General features: G+C 42.4%; 1 protein-coding gene across 4 annotated transcripts in view; it reads left to right on the forward strand.

Moving 5' to 3' along the window:
- The window catches only part of LOC140732323 (integrin beta-1-like), an 89,073-nt gene that overhangs the window by 28,459 nt on the left and 45,368 nt on the right, over nucleotides 1–15,246 (forward strand). For all 4 annotated transcript variants that reach the window (XM_073054798.1, XM_073054797.1, XM_073054796.1 and 1 more), the window contains 3 exons: nucleotides 6,352–6,565; nucleotides 10,692–10,862; nucleotides 11,902–12,095. In XM_073054798.1, the coding sequence (XP_072910899.1) occupies nucleotides 6,352–6,565; nucleotides 10,692–10,862; nucleotides 11,902–12,095 (579 nt within the window). The remainder of the gene's footprint in view (nucleotides 1–6,351; nucleotides 6,566–10,691; nucleotides 10,863–11,901; nucleotides 12,096–15,246) is intronic.

The raw sequence follows: 15,246 nt of genomic DNA on the forward strand, positions 1-15,246 counted from the left end.
AGATTCATAAACACGAGAAAGTCTGCAGACTCTGGAAATCCAAAGCAACACACACAAAATGCTGGGGCAGCTCAGCAGGTCAGGCAGCATCTATGGAAATGAATAGATAGTGACGGTTGGGGCTGAGACCCATCTTCAGGACTGAGAAGGAAGGGGGAAGATGCCAGAATAAATAGGTGGGGGCGGAGAGGGGAAGTAGGCTAGCTGGAAGGTGATAGGTGAAGACAGGTTGGTGGGAAAGGTCAAGGGCTGGAGAAGAGGAATGTGATAGGAGAGGAGAGTGGACCATAGGAGAAAGGGAAGGAGGATTATACTGAGGGGGAAGTAATAGGCAGCTGAGAAGACGTAAAAGGTTTAGTGATGGAAACAGAGGAAGTGGGGAAAATGTTTACCGTAAGGAGAAATCGATATTCATGCCGCACTCAGATGGGAATAAAAGGAGATACTCCTCTGCCATGAGGGAGGACTCATCATGGCACAAGAGGAGGCTATGGACCGACACATTGGAATGGGAATGAGAATGGAAATAGGAATTAAATATTTGCCTATCGGGAAGTCCCACATGAGGCAGATGGTGCAGAGGAGTTCAATGAAACGGTCCCCCAGTTTACAACGGGTCTCACCAATGTAGAGGAGGCTATATTGGGAGCACTGGACATAATAGACTCACAGGTGAAGTGTTGCCTGAACTGGAAGGACTGTTTGGGGCCCTGAATGGAGGTGAGGGAGCTATTGTCTCACATCTCTGGTTCAGTCCTGTCCTCTGTGGTATCCTTGTTGCATTTGCACTTCTCCATTTGATTGTAAAAGTTTCCTTTGAGCTACTGACTGGAATGCGCTTTGTGAACCATATGGGGAGGACATCAACGGACTTTCTGATTGCATCTCCGGCTACACCGGCTTCTGTGTGGATACTGTAATACCATCCAGGGCTGTCTACTGCTTCCCTACCAACAAACCATGGGTCAACAGAGATCTAAAGGCTCTTCTCAACCACAAAAAGAGAGCCTTTAGATCAGGAGACAGGGAGGAATTGAAGCCTGTGCAGAGGGAGCTAAAGGAGAAGATCAAGGTGGCTAAAGAGGAATAGAGGAGAGAGTTGGAGAACATGCTTGGCCAGAGTAGCTCATGGGAAGTGTGGAGAGGCATGAAGAACATCACTGGCTTCAATCAGCCTAGCTGTAGAGCCTCAGAATGCAGCTGTGAATAGGCTATTGAGTTAAACCAATTCTTCAATAGGTTTGACAATTGCCCTCTTGTTCACACCCCCCTCAGCACACTAGTCCAGGTGCCAAGGCACCCAATGCTCCCTCAGCACCAACACCTTCCCTCCTCCCTCCTCGCCCCCTCCAATTCACCACGTGCTTGAACAACACAGGCTACCACTGTCTACATCCCTTCCTTGCCCTGCACCTACCAGCCTCACCTCCACATACCAACTACTATTGTCCCAATCTTCACCTCACCCAGCCCCTACCTTCCATCAACTCCCCAGTCATCATGGACTTGCCTTCCCTTCTGAGCAGGTGAGAAGGGTTCTGGGGAACCTCAGATGCCCCAAATCATTGGGGCCGGATGGTGTGAATCCCAAGGTCCTGAAGGAGTGTGCTGAGCAGCTGTGTGGAGTTCTGATCTGAGTCTCAGCCTGGAAAGGGTTGTGTGGAAAACATGATGTGTTGTCCCAGTTCCCAAGAAGGGCCAACAAAAAGTACTGAATGACAACCATCCAGTGGTCCTGACCTCACACATCATGAAGACCCTAGAGAGGCTGGTCCTGGCTCACCTCTGACCCCTGGTCAGATCAGCCCTCAATCCCCTGCTGTTTGCCTACCAGGTGCACATTGGAGTCGATGATGCTGTCATCTACCTGCTGAACAGAGCCGACTCCCGTTTGGGTAAGCAGGGCTGCACTGTGACAATCATGCGTTTTGATTTCTCAAGTGCCTTCAAACCATACAGCCCTCATTGCTGGGGAAAAGCTCCGTTCAATGCAGATTGGCATTTCCATTGTATCCTGGATAATGGAATACGTGACTGGCAGACCATGTTATGTGTGACTTCAGAGCTGTGTGTCAGACATGGCTATAAGGAGCACTGGGACCTCATGGGACTGTATTGGCTCCCCTCCTGTTTATGCTGTATACATCGGATTTTAGATACAACACTGAGTCATGCCATCTACAGAAATTCTCTGATGACTCAGCAGTAGTTTGGTGTTTAAAGGGAGGGCAGGAGGATGAATATAGGGCCCTGGTGGAGGACTTTGTCAACTGGTGCAAGCTGAATCACCTGCAGCTCAACATTAGTAAGACAACAGAGATAGTAATGGACTTTAGGAGGACTAAGCCTGCATTGCTCCCTGTTACTATTGATGGTGAGAACATGGATGTGGTGAGGATCTAAAAGTACCTAGGGGTGCACCTGTATGACAGACTTGAGTGGAGCACCAACATAGAGGCCTGTTCTTTCTGAGGAGATTAAGTTCCTTTGGAATATGCAGGCCTTGCCTTCATGTGTTCTACCAGTCTGTTGTCGCCAGTACAATCTTATCTGTGGTGGTGTGCTGGGGCAATGGTGATGCACCATCAATAACTCTCTGAGACGTGAGGCGAGATATCGGCTTTTATTGGCTGGAAGAAAGAACAAGCAGCAATTGACCACCATGCTACATCCTGGAGACTGAGGGCAGGGCTCAGGCTCCAATCGCCTTTATACCGGGGTCTGTGGGAGGAGCCACGGTCAGTGGGAGGAGCCACAGGAGCAGTCAGCGGGGGGGGGTGTCCAGACAGGTATATGTAGTTCACCACAAATGGCATCGACATGGGTGATGCCAACAAGCTCACTAAACTGATTAGAAAGGCTGACTCTGTTATAGGAGTCAAACTGGACACACTGGAGGCTGTGGTAGAACAAAGGACCCTACAGAAAATCCTCGCATTTCTGGACAACATTTCTTACCCTCTGCATGCCACCTTGGCTGAATAGAGGAGCACTTTTAGTAATAGACTAAGAAAACAGCATTGCTCTAAAGAGCACGATATGAGGTCAGTCTTACCCTCACCATGAGAGTCAACCTATAGCCAGGGAAGTGATGACACCCTCCTGTTAGACTGTTTGTGGTAACTTATTTTGTATTCTTTTTGCTTCTCTTCTAATATTTATATCTGTGCACTTGTAATGTTACTGTGACACTGTAATTTCCTTTGGGATCAATATTGTATCTATCTATCTATATGTATCTTCCTCACACATCTGAGTAATGAGTGGGTTGGTAGGTTAATTGGCCACTGTAATTTTCACTCAGTGTGTAGTAAGAGGTAGAACTCGAGGTGGTGGTGGGGGTGGGGGGGAAGTTGAAGGGAATAAAATTCCTGTAAATGAGTGTATATGAGTGTAAATAGTCATTGTGGATTTTGTGGGTCAAAGGGCTTGTTTTTTATTCTTTCTGATTCTGTGAGCACAGACAAGTTAAGTAAACAGGCAAAGGTATGATTGATGCACATTGAAGAAAAGCAAGGTTATCCATTTTAATAGGAAAATTAGAAAGTCAGAGAGCACTCCCTGGTATGCAAAGGATTTACAGCTGTAGAATGCTTTAATGAAACCTGACTGGGAACAGTGTACAGTTTTGGTCTCCCTATTTAAGAAAAAATACATAGTGGAACTCTGATATTACTGCACTCTCAGGACTTTAGTAGCCCATAATCCAGATGATTATATGTTATTCCATTATTATCTCCAAATTCTTCCACTTTTTTTGAAACACAGTATTATGACACATTGTCCAGTGAACCCATTAAGTTGTTCACAGTTTACAGGGTCTTATGTGTTTAAAGTGAGTCTGGGAAACAAAGCTCTGTTCAGATTACAGTGGAAAGTGGGAAACAGATCCCCAGTCAGTATAAACAGGTCAAGAGTGAGGGATCTGAAAGGGTGAAAGGGTGTGTGAAGAGTGGGGCCCAATGAGTTCAAAGGGATTGCAGGAACCAGGACCTAAGGAGTTTAAAGGGAATGCAGCAAGACTCATCTTGCCAACCAGATACTGCATTATTAGCATTTCTATATCTTCAGATAATGGATTACTGGAATTTTATTTGAGCGTGCTCACCTCTAAAGTGATGCAGTGAAGATTTACTAGGCTGATGTGAAGATACTTCCCATGATGGGAGAAGTGCAGAGCTGTGGCCATAATGTCAGCAGAAAGGATTGCCAATTTAAGTTCATAGAAACATAGAAAATAGGTGCAGGAGTAGGCCCCTCGGCCCTTTGAGCCTGCACCGCCATTCAGTATGACCATGGCTGATCATCCAACTCAGAACCCTATACCTGCTTTCTCTCCATACCCCTGATCCCTTTAGCCACAAGGGCCATATCTAACTTCCTCTTAAATATAGCCAATGAACCGGCCTCAACTGTTTCCTGTGGCAGAGAATTCCACAGATTCACCACTCTCTGTGTGAAGAAGTTTTTCCTCATCTCGGTCCTAAAAGGCTTCCCCTTTATCCTTAAACTGTGACCCCTCGTTCTGGACTTCCCCAACATCGGAAACAATCTTCCTGCATCTAGCCTGTCCAATCCCTTTAGAATTTTATACGTTTCAATAAGATCCCCCCCTCAATCTTCTAAATTCCAGTGAGTATAAGCCTAGTCGATTCAGTCTTTCTTCATATGAAAGTCCTGCCATCCCAGGAATCAATCTGGTGAACCTTCTCTGTACTCCCTCTATAGCAAGAATGTCTTTCCTCAGATTAGGGGACCAAAACTGCACACAATATTCTAGGTGTGGTCTCACCAAGGCCTTGTACAACTGCAGTAGAACCTCCCTGCTCCTTTACTCAAATCCTCTTGCTATGAATGCCAACATACCATTTGCCTTTTTCACCACCTGCTGTACCTGCATGCCCACCTTCAATGACTGGTGTACAATGATACCCAGGTCTCGTTCCATCTCCCCTTTCCAGATGAGAAAGGGAATTCCTTCTCACAGATGGCTAAGAATATTTGAAATACCCTCTCCTCCTCTCACCACCAAGGGCTGTGAATGCTGATTATTTAAATCATTGAACTTAGTCATGAGTGAGATAGATTTTTTTGGAGCATAAGCTGATTAAATGTTATTGGAATAAAGAAGGAATATGGAGTTGCGGCCAAAGAACAGCGGAGCAATCATTTTGTTGAATTAAGGGGTTTCAGTTATGTTATGTTATTGAGTACAGATATATCGTAGTTGGTTGACATAGCTCTGCTGGCTTTCCCCTCTAAGTTCTGAGTTAGAATGGAGTGGTTTTGTGCTTTATCTTGGAAGCCATGTACATTTCCAATAGCCTTGCCAATGAAATAGTCTAATCACTTGTGCAGTGTTCTATGAAACAACACGATGTTTTTCTGAATGGCAAGTCCTTGGTAGTGGGAAATAGCTATGACAGAGCTTTGCCCTCTTATAGAACCCATGTTTATTTCAGATGACGTAAGGAAAGACAGTGGCACGCTCAGACGCATCGGCCACTCTGGGTCCAGTCAAAGGTGCATTTGTTCATGTTGTACATCTTTTTTATGATTGCAAGTCACTGCTGGATACTAAGAACATCAGATACTGCAGTACTGTCTCATTAGTGAGTTGCTCGATAGCAACAGAGCTGTACCGTTGTGTTGTCGCCTGGACTTGTTGTGTATCATTGGATGGTTCCTAGTGGGAGTGAATGTTTTGGACACTTTTATTGTAATCACAAGACCCTGTTGGACATCAGTAACGTAGACTACTGCAAGTCCAGTTCACTGGTTCATTCATGAAACTGATGGTTTGGGAGCTGCCTTGCCTCGGTGGTGGCAAGGATTGGGCCAAGGCTGTGGCATTGCCTGTGCAGCCGACCAAGAGAGGAGATATCGTGGACGCTCTGGAACTTGTTGGCGACTGGCGCCGCTCATCAGTGCTGCCCTCCAGTGTTCATTTGGTGGAAAAACAAGCTGGACCAGGCCAACTTACAGTCTACAATTCCAGAGTCATGGCTCTCAGGGACTTGGGGTGCATATTTTTTGTGACGATGTTTTTCTGAAATTGTAACCATATGTGCTATTTGTGCTACGTGCGATGTGCTATGGTGATATGCTTTGCTCTTTGGCCCTGGAGGAATGCTGTTTCATTTGGCTATATTCACGTATGGTTAATTAAACTTGAACCTGAAAGATTAGGATAAGGGGAGTGGATTTGTTTCATTCTATCTAAAGTGGGGAGCAGATATCATGGATGGAGCAGCCTCTTTTTGTTAAGCTCCTAACTAAAGGAAAGCTCTTTTGAGGTTTATTGCTGTTTAACCACATACACCAATCTAAGTGGTCCATTTTTATTTATAGGATTTCTTGCAGCCAGGAGAGTTGACAATGGCACGCTGTGATGATATAGAAGCGCTAAAAAGGAGAGGATGTACGATGGAATATATTGAAAATCCCAAAGGTTCATTGAGAGTAAATACCAATAAAAGCCTAACTGGCCATGTAAATGGTGTGAAGAAGCTGGAAGACATCACACAAGTTCAACCACAGAGTCTAATCCTAAAATTACGATCAGGTAACTCAACCATATGACATGAGAGAGTCTGTTGTGAATGAGTGTTAGTCATCATTAAGTGTGCTTGATTGTCAATTCTGCACCTTATATTGGAAATTCTAAATGCCTTTTTATAAATGCTGACAAGAACTGTTCTAACAATGAGTTAAAGCAAAGCTTTTATTCTATTATTCTCATCGAGGAAGTTGATCTGTAACATTTAATGCTATCATTTCAGTACCTGGTGTTCACCTGATTTCCTTTCATGTTTATCTCCATGAAATGCCTTAGCTTTCTTTTCAACCTTCTGAATTAGGGGTTGTGCACTTACTGCTCCATTCAAGTAAAGTGGCCCCACACTGACCCAATAAAATCCAACAGGTCATTACCGGAGGGTGACCCAGCAGGGTTATGTCTAATGGAATTTCAGAGTTGTGAATCTGGTCAGTGGTTAAGAATGCCAGGCAGACGTGATAGCTGTGCTGCAATCTTAATTCCTAGACAATCTCAGTTCATGACCTCATTACTACAGCACAAGAACTTTGGTATAAAGGCATTTAAAGCTGCCTGTATGAAGCTTGATGACCTCTATGGTTAATAGTATGCTTTCAGCTGTTCCTGCCTTTCCATGATGCCCATTATTGCCCAAGAATCAAACAGCACAGTTACAGCTGGGATCCGTCACTCAGTTGAACCATATCTACGGCAAGAGATAAAAAGAGTTTTAATATGTGAGATGATTCTTCCCTTACCTCAGTTTTCTAGATCTTTCTTTCCCATACAGATCTCTTTGCCTAATTCTGTTTGTTCCTTAACCTTCAAAGTTTTGGGTTTTCTTTGAGACAGCGCTTTCTGATATGTTTCAATTTATCTTGTGTTATTTTCTGTCTCAGCTTGCATTGTAGGAGGGCGGCACCATCGTGGAACTCTTTACAGCACCAGCTGTAAACTTGAGGTTCAATTTCCGCTGCTGTCTGTAAAAAGTTAGCCAGCTCTCCCCGTGATGGCGCACATTTCCTCTGGGTGCTCCAGTTTCCTCTCAATTCCAAGACAGAGGGGTCTGGGTTAGTAAGGTATGGGCATGCTGTGTTTGTGCCGGAAGTGTGGTGACACTTATGGGCTGCACCCAGCACATCTAGGACTGTGTTAGTCATTAATGCAAATTACACATTTCTCTGTTTGTTGCGATGTACATATGACAAATAAAGCTAATCTTTAGCTGTGCTCACTTTGCATTCTCATTTAAAACTCTGATTTCTTCCTGTATCTTACACTTCACCGTATGTACTGCCCCCCTTGGCATTTCCAGCCTGCCTTTGGATAGTTTGCACCTTTTGTATTAATTAGTTGTGCCTCAAATGGAAGTTTTTCCCACAGGTGGATTCCCAGATTCCATATGTATCGAATCTCCTGACGAAGGGTCTCGGCCTGAAACATTGACCGTTCATTTCCACGGATACTGCCCGACCTGCTGATTTCCTCCAGCGTGTTGTGCATGTTGCTTTGACCTGAGCATCTGCAGAGTATTTTGTGTTTATGTAACTAATCTCTGATAGCCAAACCTTTCAAATCTATGAACCATCAGTTATCTGCTTAATATACTGAGACACACCAAAGTGTGTGATTCAATTGGGAGAGTGCATGGTGGAATAAGTGACCCGTCATTGGATTTGCCAACAAATCATTTGTCTAAAGAATAAATACAGTAGAAGGAAGTCCAAACTCTGTTAATAAAGTAGGAAAGGACTCATCCTGCTCCTAGTTGTATGTAAAAAAGAATAACAGTCAACTGCTTCACTTCCAGGCAGGTTGCAATGTGATTGCAACATAACTAATACATCCTCTAAGGTGTCATTTGATTGTTTTTCCCTATAGTGAAATTCTCTTCCTTATGACTAATGAATTATAACTTTTGTCTGTTCTATGTTTAATCTACTATAGACAGCTTTATGTAGACTGTAAACTCTTCCTTCCATTGTCTTTATTCTTTAGACAAATTACTTGTCAGGACATTCAATGTCTCAGACAGCTCTGTTTACTCCATTATACCCTCTCCCAATTGACTCACACAGTCATGGATTCACAGAGTCACACAGCACAGAAATAGACCCTTCACTTTACTGTGTCGGTGCCAGCCATCACGAACCAGCTCTCAGTTTCACGTGAACCATCTCTGAATCTCCCCTTCCTGCTCTGGATCTCTCTGTCTCCACCTCAGCAGTCAGGTTAGCTGCTACCATCTATTTCAAGGCACTAAGATGCACAATTCCTCTTCCTTTTTAAGGGAAACATTAGAGAAACTTTGGCCTAGACTCTCCTATTAGCGGAAGTATCCTCTCTATGTCTACTTTTTCTGGGCCTTTCAGTATCTGCAGGTTTCAGTGTCTTGGTATCTCTAAGAGAATTTAAGTTAACAATACAAGCTAATAAATGAAGTAATATTTACAAAATCAGAAGAGCATTCTTACTGGATCTTTCATTGCAGAGAGAGTGAAAAACTACTAAGGCTTTGGAAGACTCATTGGAGGAGTTTAGAAAGTACTAGGGGCACAGACAAAGTAAATAGCAATGGCCATTTCTCTCAGCAGAGGAGTCAGTAACAGGGGGCAGAGGTCTAAATTAAGGGGTGGTGGGGAACTTTTATTTTACCTCGGAAGATGGAGGTCTGGGATAGTCTGACAGGCTGATGGAAGCAAAAACCCTCTTTGTAGTCAAAAAATACAGTCGGCCCTCCTTATTTGCGGATTCTGTATGCGTGGATTCAACCAACAGCGGATCGGGAAAACCTGGAAATTCTCTCTCCAGCACGCGTTGCTTGAGCATGTACAGACTATTTTTTCTTGTCATTATTCCCTAAACAATACAGTATTGTTAACAATACTATTTACATAGCATTTACATTGTATTAGGTATTATAAGTAATCTAGAAATGACTTAAAAATACAGGTTAAGTCGGATTTGATGTCGGAAGAAGATACGTCCGGTATTATTTAGCGTCAGTTAGTCAAACGTTTTTCTTAGTATATAGTACATATTTTACCTTTCTATGCATATAAAACACTTAAGAAACATACATATTTCAATAATTAAACCACTGCGTTGCTTGGTAATAATTGTAGCTTTCATCGGGGCAGGGCCTTTCACATGCTCCATTAAAATTGTTCCGATCGTTGACCGATGTAACCTAACACTTTTCCAATGACCGATGGTGTTTCACCTCTTTCTGATCGCTTTATTACTTCCACCTTATTTTCAATCGCAATTGTGATTATTTTCATGAACAGAAACACTGGAGATTCAGATCTGCGCCGCCAGGTCCTAATGTCCATCGCACAGGGACATGTTAAATAAAGTCCGGGGTTCCGCTGGGTCCTAAAGACCACCGCACTGATACATGTTAAATAAGGGACTTGAGCAGCCGCGAATTTTGGTATACGTGGGGGGTCCCGGAACCAATCCCCCGCGGATAAGGAGGGCTGACTATACTTTAATGTGATGAAGTTGTGACCTAAATGGTTAAAGAGGTGGTGCTCAAAGATGGGGTTAGGTTGAACAGCCCTTTTCCACCTGGCATGCACACAATGAACCAAATGACCTCCTTCTGCTTCTTAGATCTTCAAAGGTTCTGATTCTTTTCTCAATACTGATAATATCAAGGAAACAAAGTACAATGTGTTACAGCATTACCAAGAGCCATGATTACTCCTAACCAATAGTACATATGGCACATAAGTAATATTGGTATAGCTGTGCAACTACTGTAATTTTGTAGTGATCAAGACTGCATCCTTGAGAGATGATGTAAAAGGACTTGTTACAAGCCACAGAAATGTACAGTATCCTGAAAATGGTACTGCTCTGTGTTACAGCTGAAAACAGAGAAACGCAAGAGTTCAAGGAAACAGAAGCAGATGGCCACTTGTTCTCTCAGTCCTGTCCCACCATTCAATATTCCCGTGGCCGATCTACTTCTGCCTCAAGTCCTCTTGTGTGGTAGTTCCACATAGTCCTCAATTCCCTAATCTTTTAAAACTTCATCTATCTCTAGCTTCCAGGACCCTCAGAGCTAGAGAATTCTAAAGGTCCTTTAGAGAAGAGAGAAGAAATGAGAAGAAATCCCAATTTTGCATATATTTTCTCTTTTCAGGAGAACCACAAACCTTCTCATTGCATTTTAAGAGAGCTGAAGATTATCCCATTGACTTATATTTTCTTGCGGACCTCTCCCTTTCTTCGGAGAATGATTTGGAAAACATGAAGACATTGGGAATTAAACTGAAGAAGGAAATAAGGAAGATAACTTCTGATCTCAGAATTGGTAAAAAAAATATCCATCGGTTTTCTCTCCATAATTTAGCCGTTTGGCATATTCATAACATATGCATATACAAATCAAAAAAATCACCAGACAAAGCAAAATGTATTCCTCCTAGAGCATATATGTCAAACTCAAGGCCCGCGGGCCAAATCCGGCCCGCGGTGGAATTATCTTTGGCCCGCGAGATAATATCTAATTACTATTAAAGCTGGCCCCAGTAATCGAAGCGCCTATGGCGTATGATATGGCTAATGCTGAGTTTATTCAGGTACCAGGTTTTCAGGGTTTTTAGTGCTTATTTGGCAGTCTTGCTCAGCAGTCTTCTTCATAAGAAACGGAATTTGTAAAGTGAAACACTTTGTAGTTATAGCAGAGACTGAGACACATGAGAGCAGGCTGAAAAAACAGAGGCAATGAAAGCTGCGTTCGCACGCGTCTGACTGATCTGGCCCGCATGAAGCTGCATTTTGTTCAATCCGGCCTGTGACCTAAAATGAGTTTGACACCCCTGTCCTACAGCATAGAATCATACAGTGTGGAAACAGGCCCTTTGGCCCAGCAGATCTATGCCAACCAAGAAGCCCAACAAAGCAGTCCAAGTCGGCTGCATTTGGCCTGTATCATTCTAAATCTTTCTGACTCATTTAAAAGTTGTTATTGAACTTGTCTCAATCGCTTCTGCCAGCAGCTCATTACATATATGTAACATACCTCTGTGTAAAAATAGTTGCCCCTCAAGTTCTTATTAAATCCTTCCTCAACCCTGAGAAAAAGACTGAGTACCTTCACCCTACCTCTGCCCCTCATGATTTTAAACATCCCTTATAAGATCACCCCTCAGCTTCCTATGCTCCAAGAAAGAGAAGTCCTAGCCTTTCCCCTTTATAAAGTATTGAAAAGCAATTTTTTTTAAGCAAAACATCTTAATAGATCTTAAATGTAATCATTGATAGTTTGCATGATATTTTCTTGTTCTCTAGTCTTTTGACAGGTTCGGTTTTGATAAGATTTGCTTGACCATAAGTGTGCTTGTTTTTAGGGTTTGGCACAATAGTGAAAACTCCTTGCCCAGCTGGTACAACATGTACAGGTCAATCCAGCTTCAAAAACATTCTGCCATTAACTAACAATAGGGCAGAGTACAGCAAACTTGTTCGGAGCCAGACCATTGCAGCAGGTCAGAAATCTTCAGCAGGGGGTGTTGATGCAATCATGCAGGTTGCTGTCTGTGGGGTAAGTGAAAACACTTCAGTGTTTAAATATCATGGAAATTATTTGTAACATTTTGCCTAAATTTAGATGCCTCACATCCTACTGGAAGCCTCTTGGTGTGCAGCCAATGAGTTTGAGTCACTGATTAACCACCAGACTTGTAGTTCCTGAATAGCACTTCCTGACAGAAGCAGTGGACTATGGGAATTAGGTGGGAACACCTAATATAGGCAGAATCTACTGCTGTAATAAAATGCTTTTCACAAGAGTTAGCATTCACAGTACACTAATTTAACATAGAATAGGAGAAATATTTACATAAGTAAAAGGCAAACATATGAGATGTTTAACTCATTTTAAGAGGATTAGAATATAAAATCAAGGATGTAAAGTTGAGACTTTATAAAGCACTGGTGAGGCCTCACTTGGAGTACAGTATGATGAGCAGGTTTAGGCCCCTTATCTTAGAAAGGATATGCTGAACTGGAGAGGGTTCAAAGGAGATTCACAAAAATTATTCCAGAATTGAAAGGCTTGTCATATGAAGAGAGTTTGATGGCCCTGGGCCTGTATTCACTAGAATTCAGAAGAATGAGGGGTGATCTCATTGAAACCTACCAAATGGTAAAAGGCCTTGTTAGAGCAGATGTTTCCTATGGTGGACAAGTCTAAGACCAGAGGGCACAGCCTCAGAATAGAGGGGCGATCTTTTAGAATGGAGATGAGATGGAATTTCTTTAGCTAGAGAGTGGTGAACCTGTGGAATTCTTTACCACAGGCAACTGTGGGGGCCAAGTCTTTAGGTATATTTAAGGCAGAGATTGATAGATTCTTGATTGGTCAGGGCATGAAGGGATATGGGGAGAAGGCAGGGGAGTGGGGCTGAGAGAAAAATTGAATCAGTCATGATGAAATGGCGGAGCAGACTTGACGGGCGAAATGACCTAATTCTGCTCCTATTTCTTATGGTCTTAATAGAAAAAAGGGTTTATATAAGGAAAAGGAAAACCTTTAATTCATAGAATAGAAGGAAGATTTATATAAAGAAAAGGCAAATTAATGAGATGTTTATCTCAAAATCTAGAGTCTGTCACATGAGGAAAGATTGAATAGTCTAGGTCATTATTCTTGAAAATTTAGAATGAGAAGTGACCTCATTGAGATATACAAATTTCTTCCAAGGCTTGACAAAATAGAGATGAAGAAGTCAGTTCCTCTGACTGATGAGTCATGAATGAGCAGTCAAATTCTCACAATAAGTGATGTGCCACAATTAGAGGAGAAAAAGAATTTCTTCAATCAGAGCATGGTGAAACTTTGAAACTCCTTATTATAGAAGACTGTGGGGGCTTAGTCATGAACTGAAATAAAGCAAAAATTGATAGATTTATGGAGGCACCACAGACTGCAGATGTTTGAATCATGAGCAATGAACAATCTACTGGAGGAACTCAGCAGATCAAGCTGTAACTGTGGGAGGAAAAGAATTGTCCACATTTTGGGTCCTAGTGCAAGGTTTCTACCCAGAATATTGATGATTCCTCTCCCCCCCCCCCCCCCCACAAATGTTGCTTGATCTGTTGAGTTCCAACAACAGATAAATGAACGGATATTCAAGAAATGAGGAATTAAGGAAAATGAAGTTGAGATGGATCAGGGTTTGGTGGATCTGGCGCTTGAGGTGATGAATAGTGTTTGCCTGGTACAATTTCTTGTGCTTTCATGCTCCTATGGACAGAGCTCAGAGATCCCAATGTACAATGATTAAGTTCTAAGAAAAAATTAACTTGGATTCAAGCTTAGTTGCAACATTTGAATGTTGATGAAATATGATGTTCAAATTAATTCAATTCTGATTGAAGGTCACTGATCTGAAATATTAGCCCGCTTTCTATTTCTGCAGATACACAGTGAAACATTTCCAGCATTTTCTGTTTTATTGTGCAAGTCAGTCTCCATTTTTTCTCAGAGGGAAGATGAATTTGATTTTCAGAAAGTCATGGGTGATCCCTTGTGTTCCTATGCCACCTCTCTCTCCCTTTAAGATTCTCCCTAAAATCTGACTCTTTAACCAACTTTTAGAAACTTGATTGACTGGGTTCCATTATTTTGTAAGATGAAGATTTTTTGGATACATTTATAAATGAAGGAAATTCTTTCCATATCCTCTTGAGGGGTTTTATTCCCAATTATTTCTCCTACTGGGAAGTTTTAAATTTTTGTTCAGTCTATTTACTTTGGCATCTCGGTTTCTCAGCTTCAGGACATTAAAGTGGGTGTATTCCTTCTTGTTTTGCAATCTGGAACACTAAGTGGGGTTGTAGCTGGTGCAGGCCAAAAACAAGCTTAATAAGAAAGCTATCCAGCCTGTTCCCTTCTTCCAGCTCTTGTAGGCCTACATGTCATGGGAGTAGTGATCTGGTAATTCAGAGGAAGAGACTAATGATTCAGAGACAAAACATTAATTCCAACATTAAATATGGGGAATTTAAATACAGTTGAATAATTAGGAATTGGTTATGGGCAGCACGAAATTGATGGTGCAGCGGTGTGTAGTCCTGATGCAGGGTTTCAATCTGAAATGTTGATAATTTGTCTCCCTGTCCCCACACAGATCCTGCTTGACCCATGGAATTCCAGTAACACATTCCAACATCTCCACTCTCTTATGTGTCTCCATGAAATGTCTGAATCTCCTAGTTTACTATTGATCTTATTTTTTCATTATTTACATTATTTTATGTAAAAATATGGGAACGATAAGGACATGAGTCCCTCTGACAATAAGATCTATTGTCTCTACATATTGTGGCCTGCTTATGACACCAGTCTCCTGAAAGTGTCCTTCTTGTACCCATGCTCTTTGACCTTCATTACAGTTAAAAGTATTGGGCTTAATGGGATGTGGGCTGAAGGATATGGGACTAGCTGGGGGGCACCATAGTCAGCGTGCCGTGACTCTATATTCCTAAGAACTGCTTTATTCAAGATGACAAGAGATCATGCTCTACAAGGCAATTGGAGATGGTGACCCTTCAGGAGCAATTACTTTCCATGAGTGAATGACAGAAAAAAAGGATGTCCTATTTACATAAGTTTCCCAATCAGCTGGCAAGCCCATTTTCAGTGGAGCCAGTGGTGTTAATGGGACTGTAATATCACCAGTCCTATT

The sequence above is a fragment of the Hemitrygon akajei genome, chromosome 8 (genome assembly GCF_048418815.1).
Source record: "Hemitrygon akajei chromosome 8, sHemAka1.3, whole genome shotgun sequence".
In the NCBI taxonomy this organism is placed as follows: Eukaryota; Metazoa; Chordata; class Chondrichthyes; order Myliobatiformes; family Dasyatidae; genus Hemitrygon; species Hemitrygon akajei.